This window comes from Leiobunum rupestre, chromosome 7, assembly GCF_980474605.1.
Source record: "Leiobunum rupestre chromosome 7, qqLeiRupe1.1.hap1, whole genome shotgun sequence".
Lineage (NCBI taxonomy): Eukaryota > Metazoa > Arthropoda > Arachnida > Opiliones > Sclerosomatidae > Leiobunum > Leiobunum rupestre.
Genome location: NC_143390.1, coordinates 51,506,368 through 51,528,627, shown reverse-complemented (window position 1 = coordinate 51,528,627; position 22,260 = coordinate 51,506,368). Strand labels below are relative to the sequence as shown.

Below are 22,260 nucleotides of genomic sequence, written 5' to 3'. Positions count from 1 at the left end.
CGCGGTTATTACTTGTTCTAGGTAAGGATCTCCTTTGGTGTAGTAAATGAGATAAGGTAGTCCTGCTACGCTCGCCGCCAGCCACTGCAGCACCGCTTTCAGTTGAGGATCACCTCGCAGTCGGCCGCAGCCCCATCTACCGGTGGCCACGGGCTTTATTCCTTCCTGGGACGGTCTCAGTAAACTCTGCAAAGAACGAAATAGCAATATTTCGTAAAAATCAATGCCAAGTAGTTGTTGAACTATGACTATAAGCCCTTATTTTTTTTAGTGTTGTAAGTCAGAAAATTTTCCGGAAAATGACCGAGGCCTTTTTCCGTGAAAATTTTATGTATTTTTCCGCAAAAAATTTTAAAAAAAATTAATTCCATGATTTGTCTAATATATTGTTTGCAAATTTAAATAAAGCGGCATTTTCGCCTCATTTTTCGAATCTAAAAGTAAAACTAAACCTCTAGACTAGTTTAAACTGATTAACAATGTAAAACTATTAATGTTTTGTAGTATGTTTACTGATATTAGACATTTTATATCGATAAAATGTTAAAAAAATTAAAAACCATTAAAAAGTAATTTATGTTTCAATTTTTTATTTTTCCGATTTGCGGAAAATTTTCCGCATTTTACTTTTCCGGAAAATTAACAACACTAATATTTTTTTTTATAAATTTTTAACCTTTATCACGCCATGGCTTTACGAAAATAACTTGAGGCAAATATGGATCAAACTGGAATCAATACACATCCAGTTAAAATCCATTTTATTTGGATCAAATAATTCTTAATAAATCGGAATCAAGTTGAATTTCATACATTGTAATTCGATCCAATATGACATATTTCGATCAAATTTGGATATCATTTTGGAATCGGATTTGATCCAGTATTTTCATAAGAAATTTTTGGGAAATATTTAACTCCAGAAGTATAAATAAACATATCCTTGGTATAATTGCGATTTGAAATGTGCTGGGAATAAAGTTTACAGCGAATGAAGAACTGGTGGCTTACGTAGTACTTTTCCTCTTCTTCGAGCAGGCTGAAATCGTCACAGGGCGAACCTGACCTCTTGGACCCGCTGCTGGCGGATGGTCGACCACCGCTCCGGTCATCGCAGCTCTGCTCGCTTTCGCCAAAATCGTCCTGAGACGACGAGGCGGACGTCACTCCAATCTGCGCTTCTTCCTCAACCTTTTTCCAAAAGCCAGCGTTTGCCGAAGAGTAGAAATGGCGACCATCTACAAGATATGGCACACGCTTAAATGGTTAATCACTAGGTTGATTAGATTTTAGGGGTGAAGGGGCGGCACTCTATTGGGGCGGAATATTTCATATGAGCTATCCTTTGCTGTTATGTTGCTTTTGCTACTACCTTATACAAAATTCGAACGCTAAAGAACTTGGTTTTAGCTCCTGTCGTCAGGGCTGGATTATCTATTAAGCTTAGAGCATCAAGGGTAGGAGGCACACCAGACATTTTCTGTTGCCAGGTTTACTAGTCACAAGGTTCGCAAGTTTATAAAAACCACGTTTTTTTTTTCAGGTTTAAACAGTGTGGCTAAAAGTATTTGGCCACCATTTTATTTACTTTTGAAAAATATGTATAATTTCTGTATATTTTTGCTAGAGCTCCTCAACTTTAGCAGCCGGTTCACCTAAATATTCCTGGAAGAAAAACCACGCCATTCTCACCATTCATTATAGCTTATCGGGAATTCGGGATACAATTTATTAAATAATTTTTATCTGCGGCTTTTGGCAAGGATTTTGCCAGGTAGGCCGAAAGTAAAAGCTTTCCGCTCTTCTTGAGATTCTCTTTTGAAGTGGAGTTCATTATGATTTCTTTATGTTCAGACGATTGGATTGAATTACCTCTTTGACATTTGGTACGGAATATTGACATTCGCTATTATCAAAATCGTTCTCAAACTTTTCTCTAAAACAAATTGTATTTTAGTTATTGCTGTTACCGATAAATGATTGTTTCTATTTTATTTACAGATATTATCGATTGTCTAATTTCCGGTGTACGACCTCTGTGACCTCAAAGAAAGAAGTTAAACTAAAATTTCAAAATTGGAACAATTGTTTTTTTAATTTCAGCCATTTCTTTAGTAGTTTTTTTAATTTAATAAGTAACATTTCTAACGTTCTTTCAGCGACGTTATGATTTGAAGTCCACACGGAAACGATTTAAAAAAATTTAATCGTGGCTGTCCATCTTATTTTGACCCTTTTTTTTTCATGACATAAAAAATGTTGTCGAAAAAGGTTCAGCCTTTACTATTAAAAGCCACGGTATATAATCAGGGGGATTCATCTCATTATGTTATTGATGCAGTGACTTGTAGCGAAGACTGAACTTGAAAAACTACGATAGTATTCGGTACGGACCATCGAGTGTGGATAGCGATGTTATCAAATCGTGGCAAGCGGTCAGCACCGAAGTAAAGTGTTTAAACCCGTATTATGATTACGTGTAATTTACGTAAATGTGTTAATGTTTTCAGGAATCGTTGGGAGGTCATCACTATAGATCCAATGAATTGTTCAACTTCAATAATAAGTGCCAGTGCCCGTACCAGAAGCGGAACAAGAGAAGTGCCTGTTAACCCGGAACTCTGGCGTATTTCTCAGATTAGGGCTCCCGAGGAAACCTTGAGCACGGCGAGTTTCTCCATCCTGCCTGTTCCGGCGGTCGATGATTCAGTCATGATAGTACCGCCGTTGGACGATTCAGTAATAGAGATTCCAGCCGTTCAAAAATCTCAAGAAAATTTGGATTCGTCAGTGTCCGTGATCTGGGAAAAGACATCCAACGAGAGGCCAGAAAACGAATTGTCTCAGTCATTGCTCAAATGCCAGTTTTGTCTGTCCCTTTACAAGGACATAATTAAGATGAACAAACGCGTGGTTTCGACCGAATGCGGCCACATATTCTGCGATTCGTGTTTGAAAGTCTCCCTGAGAAGGCGAAGATCGTGTCCTAAATGTGGCCAGCCCGGGGTTAAACACCATCGGTTATTTTTAAATTAATTTTAATATGAGTTATAATTTTTAAGAAAATGTACGAATGGATATTTATAGTTTTTAAAGTAATAAAGAATTTAATTCACTAAATATTTTTAGTTTCTTCAAAAATGTATTTATTTATATTTAGGAAGAATGATTATGTTGCGACAATCGCCGGGCGCGTTGAACGCCTTTCCCCCGTCTCGCGCATAAATTAACATATTTCTAGCAAAACCCTTAATAAAAAATTTGTAGGGGAAAGTACGATATCTCTGTTAGTAGTTTAGCACACTCGGTACATAACTAGGCCCGGACAAGGGCAATGCAATGCTCCTGGGGATAAAGTACTCTTTTTATACTCAGTTGCAGGTTAAGAAAGGCAAAATATCCAGTCCATTTCACAGAAGGATGCTAGCACAAATTTCCGGTAAATCAGCGGCGGGAATTTAGAATTTGGACTGTTTACGGTTGAATTTCTAAGTATACCCGCGCGCGTTATATAATTTTGGAAAATACCGTCTATTGCGTTATATTTCAAAATAAAAATTAGTGAGCGTTATGCCGTCACGTGATTGGGAACATAAGGGCGTTTGAGAGCATGAGGGCATTTGGGAGCATGTGGCCGATTGGGAGCAAGAGAGCGTTTGGGAGCATGAGGGTGTTTGGAAGCAACTCAAAAAATCGCCTAATTCTCTGCCAGTTTAATGGAAATTTTCTACAATTGTTTCCGCCAGTAAACGTGTTTTTTAATTGATAACTGCTTATTTATTGCTTGACCCAAAAATAATGCAATCATATTAATTTTGAAAACACCATTGATTTTAATACGACACCTATACTTTAGTTACGATAGGTGCATTCTTAATATTCATTTAAATTGGGATTTCCCAATAGTCTGATAAATATTTAAAACGGCTTTTGCTCGCGCAGAATATGCTTACTTTTTATTCATTCGTTAAATATTGACATTTGAAAGGCACTCAAACTGTAACTACATGACTTTTAAGATCCACCGAATCGTTTGAATTTTGACGGTGGTGCTACATAATCACGTGTTTTGAGCAGGGTTGTCTTATTAAAATCAATTTGATTTTAATCAGTTATAAAAATCGCGATTTAAATCAAGTGAATTTTTTATAACACTTTGATTTAAATCCATGTATTTATGAAAATGTACAAAAGTAGGCTGTAAGCAAACTAATTTTAATTTAGTTTTTTCTAGAAAATAAATTTAAAATGAAATTAAATTCAAGCTACATCAAATTGGGCCCGAATTTTCCAACGATTCTGTGGTCCTTTGAACCAAAAATAGTATATGATCCCGGCTTCTGACATCTCAACTATGTATAGATAACTTGAAACCAGGGCCGTCTTAAGGCATGGGCTAAATGGGCTACAGCCCAGGGCCCACATCCAGTTTTGGGGCCCCGGAAAGGCCAGCCATACAGATTCTGCTCTAGGGATAAGGGTTTAGTTGTTTAAATATTATTTTTGCTCATTTAATATTATGTATATTTTAGTTACGTAAAAAGTAATTTGACTCATCGCCACATCACGTATAATACGGTACCAACAATTTATAAAACCTAACGGAGAGTCACTGTTCAGTAGGACTATGTTATACTTTGATTATTGGGTAGTTAAATTTAGACAACGGACATACAAAGGCCCAGGGCCCCAAAAGGTCTTAAGACGGCCCTGCTTGAAACGTGAATTAGGAAATGAACTTACTTGTCTGAAGGTCACATACAGCGTCGCAACTGTCCGAACTTTTCCTTTGTCGAAATTTGGCTTTGAATGGTACTGGCAAATTGGGGTGCACTCCGTCGTAGGAATAAGCTTTCAATTGCCCGTCGCCCGTCGTCATGACCAGCTTCCTTCCCCTCTTGGCCATGATGAGCGTGTCGGCGGGGACTGACAACAGATTCGCCAGCTACGACAGCAAAGCGGAACAGTTCAAAGACAGATTGATATAACCGCGGGTTGCCATACAAGCCAAAGCTAAGAATTAACTTTTCATCTAGCACTTATTGATGCAACCATAAATCGAGCTTCTAATACACATAGCAGGGTCTTTAAAAGATTGCCTAAGTCGATAATTTTTAATTTCTGAGCAATATGTGATAAGCATGTACGAATGCTAGAACAACATTTTTCAAATTTTTAAAATCAGATTTCCAGACTTTAGAAATTTTGACGTATTTGATTTCAAGATTTTCGGACCTTTTTTCGAGATAAACGATTTCAGATTCCAGATTCTAAAAAATCTATTTCTATTAGGTGTACTTGATATGACGAATGCTCGACTCTTCTTTAATATCTTGATTAATCAAACATTTTTATCGATATTATTCGATCAATAATGTATTTTTTAATATTTTTGGAGTGTGACTTTTTCGAGACATCATGCTCAATCCCCCCTCTTGGCCCGAGAGGGGGGAAGGAAAAACGTCACCCTCGTGCGCTTCAATCGAACCAATGAGATGCTGGGCCGATTTGATGATTGTAACCAGAGCGCAGTACGATGGATTGGGTGAAACGCTCAATTTCGCCTCAACATATTAATTTTCCAAAAATAATACATAAATACATTCGAGCCTCTCCAATTAGTTTGGTTTGTTTTTGATATGGTAAATATGCTCCAGTCGGTATACCTGCGTGGTGGTGTCGTTTTCGTTGGGAGTGACCAAAGAGGGTTCGGAGCTGGCGGAGCGAAGCGTGGGACCACTGACCCCAAACATTCCCAGCCCGAGTTCCGGGTCCTCTTCGATGTCTTCCATTTCGCTGCTTCCGGATGAACTGGTGCGCGAATGCCGACTACTTCGTCGTCTTGAAAGACCTGCGAAAGGCGCGCAAAAGTTACTATTCAAGTGGCTTCTTTCGCGTATCTCAACTTTAAATCAGTTTTGGATCCCCCTCGAGGAATGGAAACTGTCGCTTTCACGATGCGTTTAAAACTAAATGAGGTTTGAAATATGGTTGCGTGATTTAAATCAAAAGTAGTTTTTGTAGGAATGCCTATTAAGAGTAAACTAAATAACGATAAATTAAATTTAATAAAGATCAATTTAAATTTATGGTTTACCTCGAAATTTCAAAAGATTTAAAATAAGCGATGACATTTGGGGTTAACTTTTAAATTCCTTAAAACTGTACAGAAAATTATTACAGTGAGCATAGAAATTGAAATTTTGGGTATGAATTAAACTATTTTGCTAGCTTAAGGAAATAAAAAAGGGTCCCCAAAATCCTTTTAATGGTCCATAAATTCAAAATAGGGTCCCCCATCCTATATTTGACCTACCTAACCCAAATATTTTTGGCCGCCACTGACTGCAAGCAAATTATTAATTCTTTGGTCAAGAAAATAGGCATAGAATGTTTAAAATCAAATAAACCGGTTTTTTTAATTAAAAGAAAAATAAACAACCCTGGTTTAAAAGTTGAACAAAGTCATATAGGATCCTTGGTTGAACATAACTTTCAACGCCTGCCACCGCAACAAACCACTAAGGAGCGCCAATAATGACATTGGAGGGAGCTGCTAATATTTATGCATTTACGACTGTCAGTAAGATGATAGAGAAGAAAGTTTGCGCTTCAACTAAACTGAATATGGTGCTACAGAACATTAGCAGGCTTTGCCGTTTCTATTTTGAGAGACGCTTGCTCATTGGCACGTGTTAATCACAACGCGCCACCTAGTGTCGCGTAGCACCATCAAACAGTCTTCTCATCTGTTATACAACGGATTTTAATATACCTTAAGAGACGGGTTATGACTTTAGCTTCGCAATGACCTTGAGACCCGTTGCTTTAAAGCAACAGTCGGCTCTATCATTGCCACCTGTATTATGAGAATGCCCTAGTTATTAGAGATGGCAATGAATCTATCCGATTCTTCGAAAAAACGACTTTAATAGAGAGCGTGGTGCCATCTATTAATGGAAAAGCAAGCTAAAACTCAAAAATTGTGAAACAATAAGGTCTTCAGAGAGCCATTATAATTATTATAATTAGATAACTTAGTGGACTTTAACCTAATTTATATAAAATGTTTTGTTAAGGTATTGACAAATTTACAAACGAGCCAATAAAATCGAGGGCTATTTTTACGTCTCGCCTTTTGGGTGAAAATTTAGGTGAAGTATCTGGTTTCTATTTTTCCGCTGTTGAAAAAAGAATTACTTAACGTCAAGGCTCGAGCCGACACTTGCTTTAAGAGACCACCAACTACTTTTGCCCCGCCAGGCTGGCCGCAACCGGACTCTCCTCGCACCGTATTTTTATCTGAATAACCCGTCCCTTTAGGTATAATAAAGTCCGTGGTTATATTAAAAGGAACCACCTATGGACTGCATTGCAAAGGATGATAAAATAAGCGAATAAGTAGATATAGTCCATTAGGTAAAGGGATAAAAATGATAAACCCTAAACAAATTTGAAGAAATTTAAAAACTTACAAATAGCTCGTACCGATAGGTCTACGAGCAAACAAAAAGACGCGAAACTCTGACCAGAAAGATCTTCCAGTGAAAAAATTAAATAAAATAAAATACCGTTTGAATTTCTGGCTATTTTAATTAATTTAATTTAGTTCTAGATCTATTTGGTCAGAGTTTCGTGTCTGTTTGTTTGCTCTTAGACCTCTCGGTACGAGCTATTTGTAAGTTTTTAAATTTCTTCAAATTTGTTTAGGGTTTAGCCTTTTTTATCCCTTTACGTAATGGACTAATCTACTTATTCGCTAATTTAATCATCCGTGGTTATACTCGAGTGAAATGTATAATTTGGACGCGAATCTTTTACCTCGGCTTCTCCTTCTAAATCGTTTCCTGAAATCTTCGTAGCGCTCAAATTCACTGAAGTTGAGGGAGTCCTCGTCCTCATCGTCGCTGCCGTCTGCCAGCGCGAACCCCTTCGAGTCGTCGCTGTTGCTGCGGGAGAAGCTCCTCCCTTCCGACGAGGAGGGCCTTCTGGGCCTGCGCGCCATTGGCGTCGAAGACACTGGACTCGCCGACTTGGACCGGGAACGACGCTTCGTACGCCCGCCGCTACCAGACCCATTCTGCTTACGGTATTCTCCCGAACTCGACCTGCTGGACCCCGATTTAGAGGACAATCTACTGTACTGAGAAGTGATGGTACCAAGCGGGCTGGTTGGCAGGGTAGAGCTTTCGTTGTCTTTGGAGGAATGCAGACCCAATCCGGGAAGAAACCATATTTCTAAAGAAGAAAGCGTATCCAATTTTACCAGAAGTCAATAATTATCCTCCATATTCGTCATAAGTTAATAATATAGAGGAGTTAAAGCAATCGGCGCTTAAATAAAACAACGTCCAAGGAAATCGCCAATAAGTAATATTTCCGAGAGCCAGGACCCGTAAGGTATTGTTTATATAGTTGAAATTATGGAAACTTTTGACTTGTAAACATAACTTCGTGTTTTTGCCAAACCTTAATACGTCAAAAAAGCTACGTGGTTAAAAGCGAACGCTTGTTGCTGCTGTAAAGGTGTAAAATTTCCATTATTTTAAACAGGAATCCATACCTCAACTTGGAATGCTTATCGCGGCAGATTTTCGTCTGGATGTCGCTGGCGGCTTTTTGACATCGCTTTGTTAACTTAACAAACAAAACAATGGGGGGGGGGGGGGGAGCCCGCGCAAAGGGGATTTCTCTAGTAGGCGGGGTCAAAGCCGTCAGAGTGTTCTTACCATACGCGACACGGCAGGATAAGCATTTCAAGTAGAGGTATGGATTCCTGTTTTAACACAGTGACTTGCAGGTCCTGGCTCTCGGAAATATAACTTCTTGGAGTTTTCCTTGGAAGATGATTTATTGAGGCGTCTATAATGGTCTATTGGCGGCTCCAAAGAAACCCCCTTGGAAGTTTTGGCGTATTACGCCTAAACGAGCCCGTAAAGTATCGCCGCCTATCGTACCCGCAGCGTTGCCAGCCTGTACGATAATTATCGTTTTGTACGATAATTTCACCTTCCGTACGATGTACGATATCGGTAATTGTACGATAATTCAGTAGGATGTACGATATTACAACGTACGGTATTGACAATTGTACGATAATTCAGTAGGAATGAGTTTTTGTAATGTACGTTGTTGAAAAATACCCGTTTTGACGCTTAGTGTTCGGTTGTACACATCGTAATTTTGTATAGTACATGTACCTATATTCGTTTTCAAATGTTTATATAGCACACGCGCGCGTGAAAGTGAGTTTTTGGTTGCTGTTAAAAAAGGTGTTATTTTGCGCGTGTAAAAATAAATTAACGGCCAGTTCTGTTTCGAAATAAGAGGAAAAAGGTTTACCGGTTTTTATGTCGGAAAAGTTCGCGTCTTTTATTTCGCTGTTCACGACATTTTTTGGTCCGTCGAGCCGGATACATTCGTCAACTTGATTATGTTCCTCAACTAATCATCGAATCGGCTATCTTTCCGTGAGAGACAGTGAAAATTAGCGTGGATTCTCCGTTGGAAACCGTTTAAACCATCGATCATATCCCGATCGTAAACGAATCAACATAAGTCATCATGGATGTTCTGGTGAGAAGAAGAGCAGCTATCAAGGGACAGATCACCAGGATTGAAAATGCGGTGGGTCAAACAGCAACGAATCTATCTGACGTCGCCTTGAAGCTGTATGTAGACAAGGTGGAAAAACTATCGAAAGACTTGGATGAGGTTCACGATGCCGTAGTTGCAAATATCGATCCCGACGACGACGATTTCGCGGATCACGAAGATGAATACAACCCCCTAATCGCTCGACTCGAAGATCTGACAATCCTACTCGTCACTGAATCGAATGAAAGAGCAGCAAACATTCCAGTGAGACAAGTCAGACCAGCTAGTGATGTACGTTTACCGAAGCTGGAACTTCCATCATTCAGCGGTGGTTACGTCGATTGGCTTCCATTTCACGATCTCTTCACGGGCACCGTACACAACAACGAATCGCTCACCGGAGCTCAGAAGTTTCAGTATTTGAAGTCATCATTACGAAACGAAGCAGCGCTCCTCGTTCAATCTATTCCGGTAACTGACGCTAACTATCTGGAGGCTTGGGATATCTTAAACAATCGGTTCAACAATACCCGGGAAATCATCGATGCACACGTAAAACGTCTCTTCAGTCAAACTAACGTCATCCAAGAATCTTCATCCGCTTTACGAACGCTCATCGATACCACCGCCGAATGCATAAGGGCGCTCAAGGTTCTCAAAGAACCAGTACAACATTGGGACTCCATACTACTTCATCTTGTAAAGGAAAAACTGGATTCAGAATCTCGCCGACAATGGGAACTTTCCCTGAGGGGGACCGAAAGACCAACTTTCGAGGATCTCGTTACATTTCTTGAACAACGGGCCAGAGCCTTAGCAGCAGCTCCGCCTACAACTACTGCAATCAAGTCGAAGCCTCCATTACATCAGAGACCGAGTACAAAGGCTCATCATGGTGCTCTGAGCGAGACGTGTCACTTTTGCAACGAAACACACTCTGTATACAAATGTACCAATTTTCTGAATGCATCTTCGGACGAGCGTTGGAACATGGTCAAGAGGAGTGCCATGTGTTTCAATTGCTTACGAACCGGTCATCAAAGCAATGACTGCAAATCTGGTCATTGTAGGAAATGCAACGCACGACATAACACACTTCTACATCAAGAGAAGGAATTAACGAAGACGAAGGCAACCTCCGGTGTAGTTTCATGCCCATCTCGTGAAATAATTGGATCAACCCAAGTTATCTTGGCAACCGCAATGGTCCAAGTCAAGGGACTTGACGAGCAACTTTATCCAGCCCGAGCGCTTCTGGACTCGGGTTCTCAAGCCAGTTTCATCACAGAACAATTCACGAGGAAACTAAGATTGAAGCGAACACGTTTCAACGTCTCAGTTGACGGAATTGGAGCAACCGGAATGAACACCTCTCAAGGCAGTGTCATGGTGAATATTCAGTCAAATATCATTAACACGTCGGAGGTCATCGTCGAGGCAATCGTCCTGAAAAAGGTCACGGATTATTTACCTAACAATCCGTTCGATCCTGGAAATTGTCTACACTTGAAAGGCTTAACACTTGCTGATCCAACTTTTCATAGCCCTGGACAAGTGGATATTTTACTAGGTGCTGACGTGTATCTAGAGCTCTTACAAGATGGCATTTGCAAGGGGAAAGAAGGTCTTCCAGGTGCCTTTAATACTCTTTTCGGATGGGCAGTTTCCGGTCCATTGCTGATGGCCGGAAGAAGTTCGAAAATAAAGGTCCACCATTGTACATTGGAAGCAGATTTGAAACATCTTTGGGAGCTAGAAGACATCCAGCCTCGAAGAATACTATCTCCAACAGAAATTCAATGTGAAAAGAACTTTGAAGAATCACATACACGTGACTCTACAGGAAGATTCACTGTACGATTACCAAAGATAAACGATGCACCAAAACTTGGAGATTCTAAACAAATGGCAATCCGTCGATTCTCTCACTTAGAACGACGTCTACGTGTTAACCCGAATCTCTATGAGGAGTACCGCAAGTTCATGGGGGAATACATTGCCCTTGGACATATCGAACTCATTCCCTCGAATGAAATAAAAATCGAAACCAATCCATCTTACTACGTGCCTCATCATGCGGTATTCAAAGAAGACAGTACCACCACGAGAGTTCGTGTGGTGTTCGACGCCTCTGCCAAATCTACAACTGGAGTTTCCCTAAACGATCATCTGCTAGTGGGGCCAAAACTTCAAGATGATTTGGTCAACCTCCTTATTCGCTTTCGTCAACATCGCATTGTAATGAAAGCAGACCTTGCCAAAATGTTTCGTCAAATTAGAGTACATCCAGACGACTCCGCTCTTCAAAGAATTGTTTGGCGAAACAACTCACACGAACCCTTGCTCGAATACCGTTTGCTAACGGTTACATATGGAACCGCATCAGCGCCATACCTAGCAACTAAAGTCTTGAAGCAACTCGGCCATGACGTGAAAGAGACACTTCCGTTGGCATCTTCGGCTTTACAAAATGACTTCTACATGGACGATCTAATGACAGGAGACGAATCGATTGAGAAATTTTTAAGACTTCAGTCAGAAATCATTCAAGCTACATCTCAAGCAGGATTTGAAATAAGGAAATGGGCGTCGAATGAAGCTGCATTATTGGATACACTACCAGCCAACATGAAGGATTTACAAAAGCCACTATGCATCGAGAACGACGAATCAGTCAAGACTCTCGGCCTATATTGGACTCCTTCGGCTGATAATTTCTCGTTTATGGTTACTTCTCCAGCGTCAAGAAGTTCAATCACTAAACGTACGATTCTTTCGGATACAGCAAGGATATTCGATCCTCTGAGACTGTTGGCACCAGTAACCGTTCGAGCGAAACTGATGTTACAGGAAATGTGGCAGCTAAAATTGAATTGGGATGAGCAACTTCCCCAACCACTTGAAGCTAAATGGAGGTCGTTTCGAACCGATTTACCAGAAATTGAAAACATTACGGTTCAACGGCACATTTCGCAAGCTAATGCTACAGATATTAGCCTGCATGGATTTTGTGACGCATCGGAGAAAGCGTACGCAGCTGCCGTATACCTGAAGACGGTGAATAACAACGGACAAATCAAAATACAACTGATCGCTGCGAAAACAAGAGTCGCTCCGCTCAAACAAATCACACTTCCGAGACTGGAATTATCTGGTGCATTACTTTTGGCTTCTCTGATTCAACTGATCAGGGAGTCATTGAGATTGGATATAGCTGATGTTCATTGCTGGTCGGACTCAACAATCGTCCTAGCTTGGTTGAAAGCTCCACCGCAACGTTGGAAAACGTTCGTAGCCAATCGAGTGTCAGAAATCCACGAGAAACTACCGAGAGCGCAATGGCATCACATTTCAGGAGATAGCAACCCTGCAGATTGCGCTTCTCGAGGAATATCCGCTAGCGAACTGGGAAATCATGGTCTCTGGTGGCATGGACCACAGTGCCTTATTTTCGCCGCAACAACGCAAAAACTACATGAACTCTCAGAGCCAAATGAATGTTTATCCGAGGAAAGACGAATTATTTCTTTAGTAACACATCATCAAATGGATTTCACGCTCCTTTCCAAATTTTCAGCGCTTAAAAAACTCATTCATATCACCACCTACATTCTACGTTTTGTCTTCAATTCGCGAAATGCGACAGAATTGAGGATTACTGGACCTTTATCGAAGGAAGAGAACGAAAAGGCGCTATCCCATTGGATTCGGGTCGTCCAAAGCGACAGTTTTAACGAAGAGATAGCTTGCCTTAAACAAAACAAAGAATTACCACGGAAAAGTAAAATCCTTTCGATGCGTCCGTACATCGATCAAGATGGGATTCTTAGAGTTGGTGGCAGACTTTGCCACTCCAACTTACCATACGAACAAAGGCATCCGGCACTGTTACCGAGACAGAGCAAATTAACAGAACTTCTAATACAACACGAGCACGAGAAACATTATCACGGAGGTGCTCAACTACTAACTTCTGTCTTACAGAAACGTTATTGGATCGTCGGTCTTCGTGATGCCATACGTTTCCATATCAGAAGATGTGTTTCATGTGTACGACAGCAGGCAGTCACTGTAAAGCAACTTATGGGCGATTTACCACCAGCGAGAGTAAATCCTGCTCGGCCATTTTTGAAGTGTGGAGTCGACTACGCAGGACCATTTACCCTTAAACTAATGAAGGGACGAAGTCACTTCAGGTTTAAGGGATACATTGCCGTCTTCGCTTGCTTTACCACAAGATCAATTCATCTTGAACTTGTCAGTGACATGACCACCGAAGCATTTCTGGCAGCATTGAAACGCTTTGTTGCTCGACGAGGAAAATGCGCCGACATTTACAGCGACTGTGGAACCAACTTTACAGGAGCCGATCGAGAGATGAAAACATTCATCAAATTCATAGTCTCTACAAACAACAACGATCAAGTATCACGATGGCTCGCAGACGAAGGAATTAATTGGCACTTCAACCCGCCTGCAGCGCCACATTTTGGAGGCCTCTGGGAAGCCGGGGTGAAGTCCGTCAAGTATCATCTGAAACGAGTTCTTGGCACCATGGTTCTAAACTTTGAAGAAATGCAAACGCTTCTTTGCCAAATCGAAGCTTGCTTAAATTCACGTCCTTTAACGGCGTTAAGCTCGGATCCAAACGACTTCAATGCGTTGACACCTGGACATTTCCTAATCGGAGATGCACTCACCGCAATACCCGAACCCGATCTCACTTCTGAAAACGTCAACCGCCTGTCACGTTGGCAATTGGGCCAACAAGTACTGCAGCACTTTTGGAACCGTTGGCGAAATGAATTCCTCTCTCGCCTTCTACAACGTCCAAAGTGGACTACACCAATACCGAATCTACGAGTCGGCGACTTGGTCTTGCTCAAAGATGAAGATTTACCTCCAACCAAGTGGAGAATGGCAAGAATCACTGAACTTCATCCAGGACAAGACAATCAAGTTCGCGTCGTAACTGTCAGAACCTCTGACAAATCACTGAAAAGACCCGTAGTTAAATTATGCCAGTTACCACTAGACTGATTTTAATTGTATTCAAACTGTTTACTAAGGGTTATTTATGTATGCAAATGTAACTTTTCGGACTTTTACTATCTCATTTGAAATTCGTTATTTCAAGGCGGGCGGAATGTTCGGTTGTACACATCGTAATTTTGTATAGTACATGTACCTATATTCGTTTTCAAATGTTTATATAGCACACGCGCGCGTGAAAGTGAGTTTTTGGTTGCTGTTAAAAAAGGTGTTATTTTGCGCGTGTAAAAATAAATTAACGGCCAGTTCTGTTTTGAAATAAGAGGAAAAAGGTTTACCGGTTTTTATGTCGGAAAAGTTCGCGTCTTTTATTTCGCTGTTCACGACACTTAGGTTTGGTATCAAAGTTTATTCTTAGAAATATGTTTACAATTAAACTATAGTACGCTCTCAAAAAAATAATACAATTTATAATATTATGCAAAATTATGGTATTTGTACCATGATTATAGTACGTATGGCAACGCTGCCGGTGATTCTCTTGGCCTTGGAATATTGCGCCATCAGTGCTCTAAAGAGAGAGAAGAACCGTTCCCTCTTTTAATTTCGCCCCCCTTTTCTACTCGCTAGTAAGACCTTTAGATATTTTTGAAGCGTACGAACGGTACGATAAATAGAAATGAAATACGATAATTTTCAGGTGTTGGTACGATAATTCTATTCGATCAGGTTGGCAACGCTACCCGCAGCGCGAAATATTCGAATTTCATCCCCGGCGAGAAGCTCCGGCGATTTCTCAATTCTCAGTTTAACCGACGAAGAAAATAACTCGTAACTCTATAAGAAATACTTCATCTACTACAATTTCTGTTGATAAATATAAAGTAGGTGTGTACCTTTTCATATTTTAACTTATTTTGTTCAATCGAAAAGGCACAAATTTAATTGCAACAATAGCGCCAAAGATAATTCTTTGATAGCGCTCGGTCTTTTCTTAGAGTACCTTTTTAATTTGAAAATGAATTTAGATCATAAATATGGCAAAGTTAAATCTACCAAAAGTTTCAAAACGAAAAGCAGGACAAGAAGGAGTGGTAGCTATTTTGAAGCTCGGTTTACAGAGGTTTTCCCCCATTGTCAACCCCCTCGGTGGTGAACGTTTCGTTGCGGACGTCTCCCGGTTGTTTTATCTCTATTTCCTCCATACTCTTTGGATTTAGTACCCGCAGGGATAGAATCCTTGGTACATGTTCGTAAGCCTTGGAACGGCCAACTTTGACTTATTATAATAGAAAGCTCATGGGCGAATGGGTTGGCCGCTATTGCGCGAGTGTCAAAGTTGGCCGTGCCATTGGAAATCTTAACCATCGGACAGCGTTGCCAGTTCCTGAAACTTAAATTATCGTACCAGAGCCTAAAAATTCTCGACCTCAGAAAAAATTATAGTATGCCTGAAAAATGATTGTAGATTTAAATTGCGTGTGAAATAGTGACGTCATTAAACTTGTGAAATCAAAATTTATAATAGCACTTTCGACCGAATGAAAACTTATGTTTAAAAATCAGTTTTAACTGGTTTTCAGCCAATTAAAAAAAAATATCGTACATTATCGAACGCGTGAGCTGAATTATCGAAAAATGTATAGTACGCCATTGAAAATATCGTACGTCCCAAAAAATCGCGAAATTATCGTACGTCTGGCAACGCTGCAATCGGACCTAATACACTCCATAAGTGTGTCAGCTAGTCGTAATATTCACAAAGATAAGCGTCTGCAGTCAAGTGCACTTCAGTTCTTTAATTGGTCTATGGTCGCTTACGATTTGGTACAAAGGCTTTAATGGTCGCTCACCTTCGTCGCCAGAGTCGTTGCTTTCGTCGGCGGTGTAGTATTCCTCTTCTCCGGACGTTTGATTTCGGATGTGACGTTTCGGAACAATTTTGGGCAAAGACTGCCGCCTGGCACTCGAAAACGAAGACCGTGAAATGGGAACGGATTGCACCTTCATTCCAAGAGAGTCAGAGAAAATCACGTTCCATTTTATCATAGTTAACATAATCACTCATTAGTATGCCACTGTATAACATTTTAATAGATAAAATTTCAATGAGACCTTGTTTTTCACGGAACATACAATAAGTAGAGCTCAAAATGGAAATGTCCTAAAAATTTGGGCTATTGAAAAGGTTACCATGGAAACAAAACCTCGTGATCGTGTGGCACTAGCTGAAGAATAGCTTACAGTCAAAGCCCGAAACGCGAGAGGAATTTTGCACGTTTTCAAAATCCGCTTCACTAACTTCGGTTTCCCTTCTATAAAATTGATGACGCATTGTTCGTTACGGAATTGGTAATGATAATGCTTTTATGGCATACTTTTGAGTTATTATTTATGTATATGATGTTATAGACAAGGTAGAAATCAAACGATTATATTTATATAACTATGTTGAGCCGGCCCGTGGCCATCACGGTCGAAGTTCCCCCTGTCACGAGAGGGGAGGGTAAGTAAAACGTCACCGGCAGGCGCTTCAATCGCGTTCAAAGGCGTCAGTTTTAGGGAACCAATGAGATATCGGGCTGATTTGATTTGGTTTTGGGAGAAGGAGCTTACTCTTCGAGCTGCACAGAGTTGCCAGATGTACGATCCGGATCGTATTTGTACGATAATTGAATCCGCGGTACGATATCCGATCCGAAGGCAGAATCGTACGGCAAAAATGTGATCTTACAAGAAAATACGATCCAAAGTACGATCCGTGTAACAACTGTTTTCTATCGAGCGGAAACCTTTATATATCTTTAAATATTGCATCTTTAACAAAGGTTATCTCCCAGATTCCAGACTCCCACTTCCAAACACGCTCTTCCGATTTGGTGGGCGCGTGAAAATTGCCGCCACGAATCGGAAATATTCACCAAATATTTTCTCACGTTTTTTTTTCGTACATAAAAGCGAGTGAAATTATACGTCATAATAGGTTTAACAAAATGTTTTTTTATTTTTAGGGCTTAATCAATAATCAATAATCAGCTAGGCTAATACCCACGGCACCACCTCAGGCCTAAGTCATCGAGCAACTTTTAAAGCCTTAATTCAGGTGGCCGGGTTACAATGCGTAGGAGGGTGGTGGCAAGCCCATGATACCACGCGAGCCAACAGCTCCCTACACTCACTATTACCGTTAACCTCTTTATGGAAGAGGAAACCAGTGGGAAGAGAATTTGTGACTGGTTTTCTGCCCTACGATCCTTCTTAATCTAGTACGATACAAATCGAAACTCGGTACGATAATCTGGCAACCCTTTTCGAGCATGAAGGGTATTGGGAGCAACGTTAAAAATCGTGCCAACATAGTCATTCACCCTAACTATAAATAAATTAATTCTTAACTGCATGCCAAAAATTGACTTATCAACAATATAACTTCAAAATATATTTTACTTAAAAAATATTGAACTTCAGATATTCTAAGAAACACTAAATATTGACAGTCTGAAAGGGAGTATGAACGTCCATGTTTGTGGTGGATTAAGGAATTTCACATTACTGCCACCAGGTTAAACAGAAGCTAGTTACGTTAAAAATAAGTCGCAGCGCGTGTTAACAGATGATTTTTGTTTTTAATTTAATGAGTTTTAAAGGACGTACTCTGTCTAGAGGTACTTTTTCTGTCCTCGTGGGTGCTTTGGACGCGTCATTGGCTCCTTCGTGAGTGTGTGAGCGTGAAGGTCTGTTCTTACTCGGAGACTTTCTGCAACAGAAAATTAAATCAAGAGTATATTATACGCCAGAAGTATACATCCCCCTATACCATAAGTATATAATAAACTAGCTCCCTATAAGTAAGAATCCGCCATAGATCTAACGTTAAGAGCGATTTGGCACTTCAATAAAACATCTTCATGGAAATTGCCAAGATGTAATATTTCCGAGAGCCAGGACCTGCAAGGCTCTGTTGATATCGTGCTAAGTGCTTATACAAATAATGTCAACTTTTCACTTTTAAATAGAACGTAGTGTTTTTGCTAAGCCTTAATACGTCGAAAAAGCTACCTGGTTAAAAGGAAACACTTTTTGCAAACCGTACAAGTGAAAAGTTTCCATTATTTCAACAAGCACTATATATACAGAAACTTGCAGGTCCTGGCTCACGGAAATATAACTTTTAAACGAAACAACTATTGTGTCAACATTTTGGAAAAATATCGTAAAATATTCGTAGTTTAAAACAGCGGTTCCCATTTTTTTTGCTATGGAACCCTAAATTATCCACCTAATTCTGGCGGAACCCCAACAATTTTTTTTACTTATCTAAAAAGACTCTAGACACAAGCAAAGATGGCCGCACTACGAATTCTCGAAACCCCTGTGACCCTTCCGCGGAACACCTTTTCGGAGCCCCTAGTTTAAAGCTTATCTTTCGCGACAACTCGTGCTAGGCTTAACGAGATTCGATCCCGTCGTTGAAAGAAACCGGATTTCACAGGCAAGCTCATATTTCAATTTTTCGGCATCAGATGGCGGCACACCGCGACTTAAACGTCTTGGGTGAAATCGCTGTTAACTTACAACTTATGTACGATTCCAAATTATAGGGAGCTAGTATATTATAATCTTATGAGTGTAATGATTAAATTCTGAGCAGTGAAATCTATCCAGGAAATGTACAGTTTAATGTTTTCTGACCTGTTTCTCTTGGGTGAGACCCCTTTTTTGCAATGTTCTTCGGAAGATTTGGGGTTTGTACTAGCGGGACGCCACCTTGACGACTGATTATTTTGTGGCTGAAAGACTGAGGCGTTGCTGTGGAGTAAATTGGCTTGTGGCGCCGAGTTCGACCTCGGAATATAAGCAGTGGTCGGCAGAGTGTACACGGAGGACGCTGTTGCTTCTCTTTCGGTGGAGCACTTCGATGAGCTAAGATACAAAAGAAAATGTCCCGTTATTTAGTAAGCCAGACAAAAGCTAAGGACGAACTGGAATTAATTAAATCGTGATTGATGGATTAAATAAATCATGTTTGATGGATTAAATAAATCATGTTTGATGGATTAAATAAATCGCGATTGAAATAATTAAATCGTGATTGAAATACTTAAATCGTGATTGAAATGATTAAATCATGATTGAAATGACTAAATCCTGATTGTAATGATTAAATCGTGATTGAAATAATTAAATCGTGATTGAAATGACTAAATCGTGATTGAAATGACTAAATCCTGATTGTAATGATTAAATCGTGATTGAAATGACTAAATCGTGTTTGAAATGACTAAATCGTGATTGAAATGACTAAATCATGATTGAAATGACTAAATCGTGATTGAAATGACTAATTCGTGATTGAAATGATTAAATCGTGATTGAAATGATTAAATCATGATTGAAATGATTAAATCGTGATTGAAATGATTAAATCGTGATTGAAATGATTAAATCGTGATTGAAATGACTAAATCGTGATTGAAATGATTATTTCGTGATTGGAATGATTAAATCGTGTTTGAAATGATTAATCGTGATTGAAATGACTAAATCGTGTTTGAAATGACTAAATCGTGATTGAAATGACTAAATCGTGTTTGAAATGATTAAATCTTGATTGAAATGACTAAATCGTGTTTGAAATGACTAAATCGTGATTGAAATGATTAAATCGTGATTGAAATGATTAAAACGTGATTGAAAGGATTAAATCGTGATTGAAACGATTAAATCGTGATTGAAATGATTAAATCGTTATTGAAATGATTAAAACGTGATTGAGATGATTAAAACGTGATTGAAATGATTAAATCGTGACTGAAACGATTAAATCATGATGGAAATGATTTAATCGTGATTTAAATGATTAAATCGTGATTGAAATGATTAAATCGTGATTGAAATGACTAAATCGTGATTGAAATGATTATTTCGTGATTGGAATGATTAAATCGTGTTTGAAATGATTAATCGTGATTGAAATGACTAAATCGTGTTTGAAATGACTAAATCGTGATTGAAATGACTAAATCGTGTTTGAAATGATTAAATCTTGATTGAAATGACTAAATCGTGTTTGAAATGACTAAATCGTGATTGAAATGATTAAATCGTGATTGAAATGATTAAAACGTGATTGAAAGGATTAAATCGTGATTGAAACGATTAAATCGTGATTGAAATGATTAAATCGTTATTGAAATGATTAAAACGTGATTGAGATGATTAAAACGTGATTGAAATGATTAAATCGTGACTGAAACGATTAAATCGTGATGGAAATGATTTAATCGTGATTTAAATGATTAAATTGTGATTGAAATGATTAAATCATGATTGAAATGACTAAATCGTTATTGAAATGATTAAATCGTGATTGAAATGATTAAATCGTTATTGAAATGATTAAATCGTTATTGGTATGATTAAAACGTGATTGAAATGATTAAATCGTGATTTAAATGACTAAATCGTGATTGAGATGATTAAATCGTGATTGAAATGATTAAATCGTTATTGAAATGATTAAAACGTGATTGAGATGATTAAATCACGATTGAAATTATTAAATCATGATTGAAATGACTAAATCGTGATTGAGATGATTAAATCATGATTGAAATGATTAAATCGTTATTGAAATGATTAAAACGTGATTGAGATGATTAAAACATGATTGAAATGATTAAATCGTGACTGAAATGATTAAATCGTGATTAAAATGATTAAATCGTTATTGAAATGATTAAAACGTGATTGAAATGGCTAAATCGTGATTGAAATGATTAAATCATGATTGAAATGATTAAATCGTGATTGAGATGATTAAATCGTGATTGAAAGGATTAAATCGTTATTGAAATGATTAAATCGTGATTGAAATGATTAAATCGTTATTGAAATGATTAAATCGTTATTGGTATGATTAAAACGTGATTGAAATGATTAAATCGTGATTTAAATGACTAAATCGTGATTGAGATGATTAAATCGTGATTGAAATGATTAAATCGTTATTGAAATGATTAAAACGTGATTGAGATGAATAAATCACGATTGAAATGATTAAATCATGATTGAAATGACTAAATCGTGATTGAGATGATTAAATCATGATTGAAATGACTAAATCGTGATTGAGATGATTAAATCATGATTGAAATGATTAAATCGTTATTGAAATGATTAAAACGTGATTGAGATGATTAAAACATGATTGAAATGATTAAATCGTGACTGAAATGATTAAATCGTGATTAAAATGATTAAATCATTATTGAAATGATTAAAACGCGATTGAAATGGCTAAATCGTGATTGAAATGATTAAATCATGATTGAAATGATTAAATGGTGATTGAGATGATTAAATCGTGATTGAGATGATTAAATCGTGATGGAAATGATTAAATCGTGATTGAAAGGATTAAAATGTGATTGAAAGGATTAAATCGTAATTGAAATGATTAAATCGTGATTGAAATGATTAAAACGTGATTGAAATGATTAAATCATGATTGAAATGATTAAATCGTGATTGAAATGATTGAATCGTGATTGAAATGACTAAATCGTGATTGAAATGACTAAATCGTGATTGAAATGATTAAATCGTGATTGAAATGATTAAATAGTGATTGAAATGATGAAATCGTGATTGAAATGATTAAATCGTGAT

At 38.6% G+C, this 22,260-nt stretch overlaps 1 protein-coding gene across 1 annotated transcript in view; it reads right to left on the bottom strand.

The window, feature by feature from the left end:
* LOC149936882 (uncharacterized) overlaps window positions 1-22,260 on the bottom strand; it is a 74,682-nt gene that overhangs the window by 9,996 nt on the left and 42,426 nt on the right. The window contains exons 11-18 of the mRNA XM_090181285.1: window positions 19,282-19,512; window positions 18,244-18,346; window positions 16,443-16,593; window positions 7,822-8,238; window positions 5,667-5,851; window positions 4,744-4,945; window positions 1,012-1,238; window positions 13-186 (exon numbers count right to left, since the gene is read on the bottom strand). Of these exons, the coding sequence (XP_090037411.1) occupies window positions 13-186; window positions 1,012-1,238; window positions 4,744-4,945; window positions 5,667-5,851; window positions 7,822-8,238; window positions 16,443-16,593; window positions 18,244-18,346; window positions 19,282-19,512 (1,690 nt within the window). The remainder of the gene's footprint in view (window positions 1-12; window positions 187-1,011; window positions 1,239-4,743; window positions 4,946-5,666; window positions 5,852-7,821; window positions 8,239-16,442; window positions 16,594-18,243; window positions 18,347-19,281; window positions 19,513-22,260) is intronic.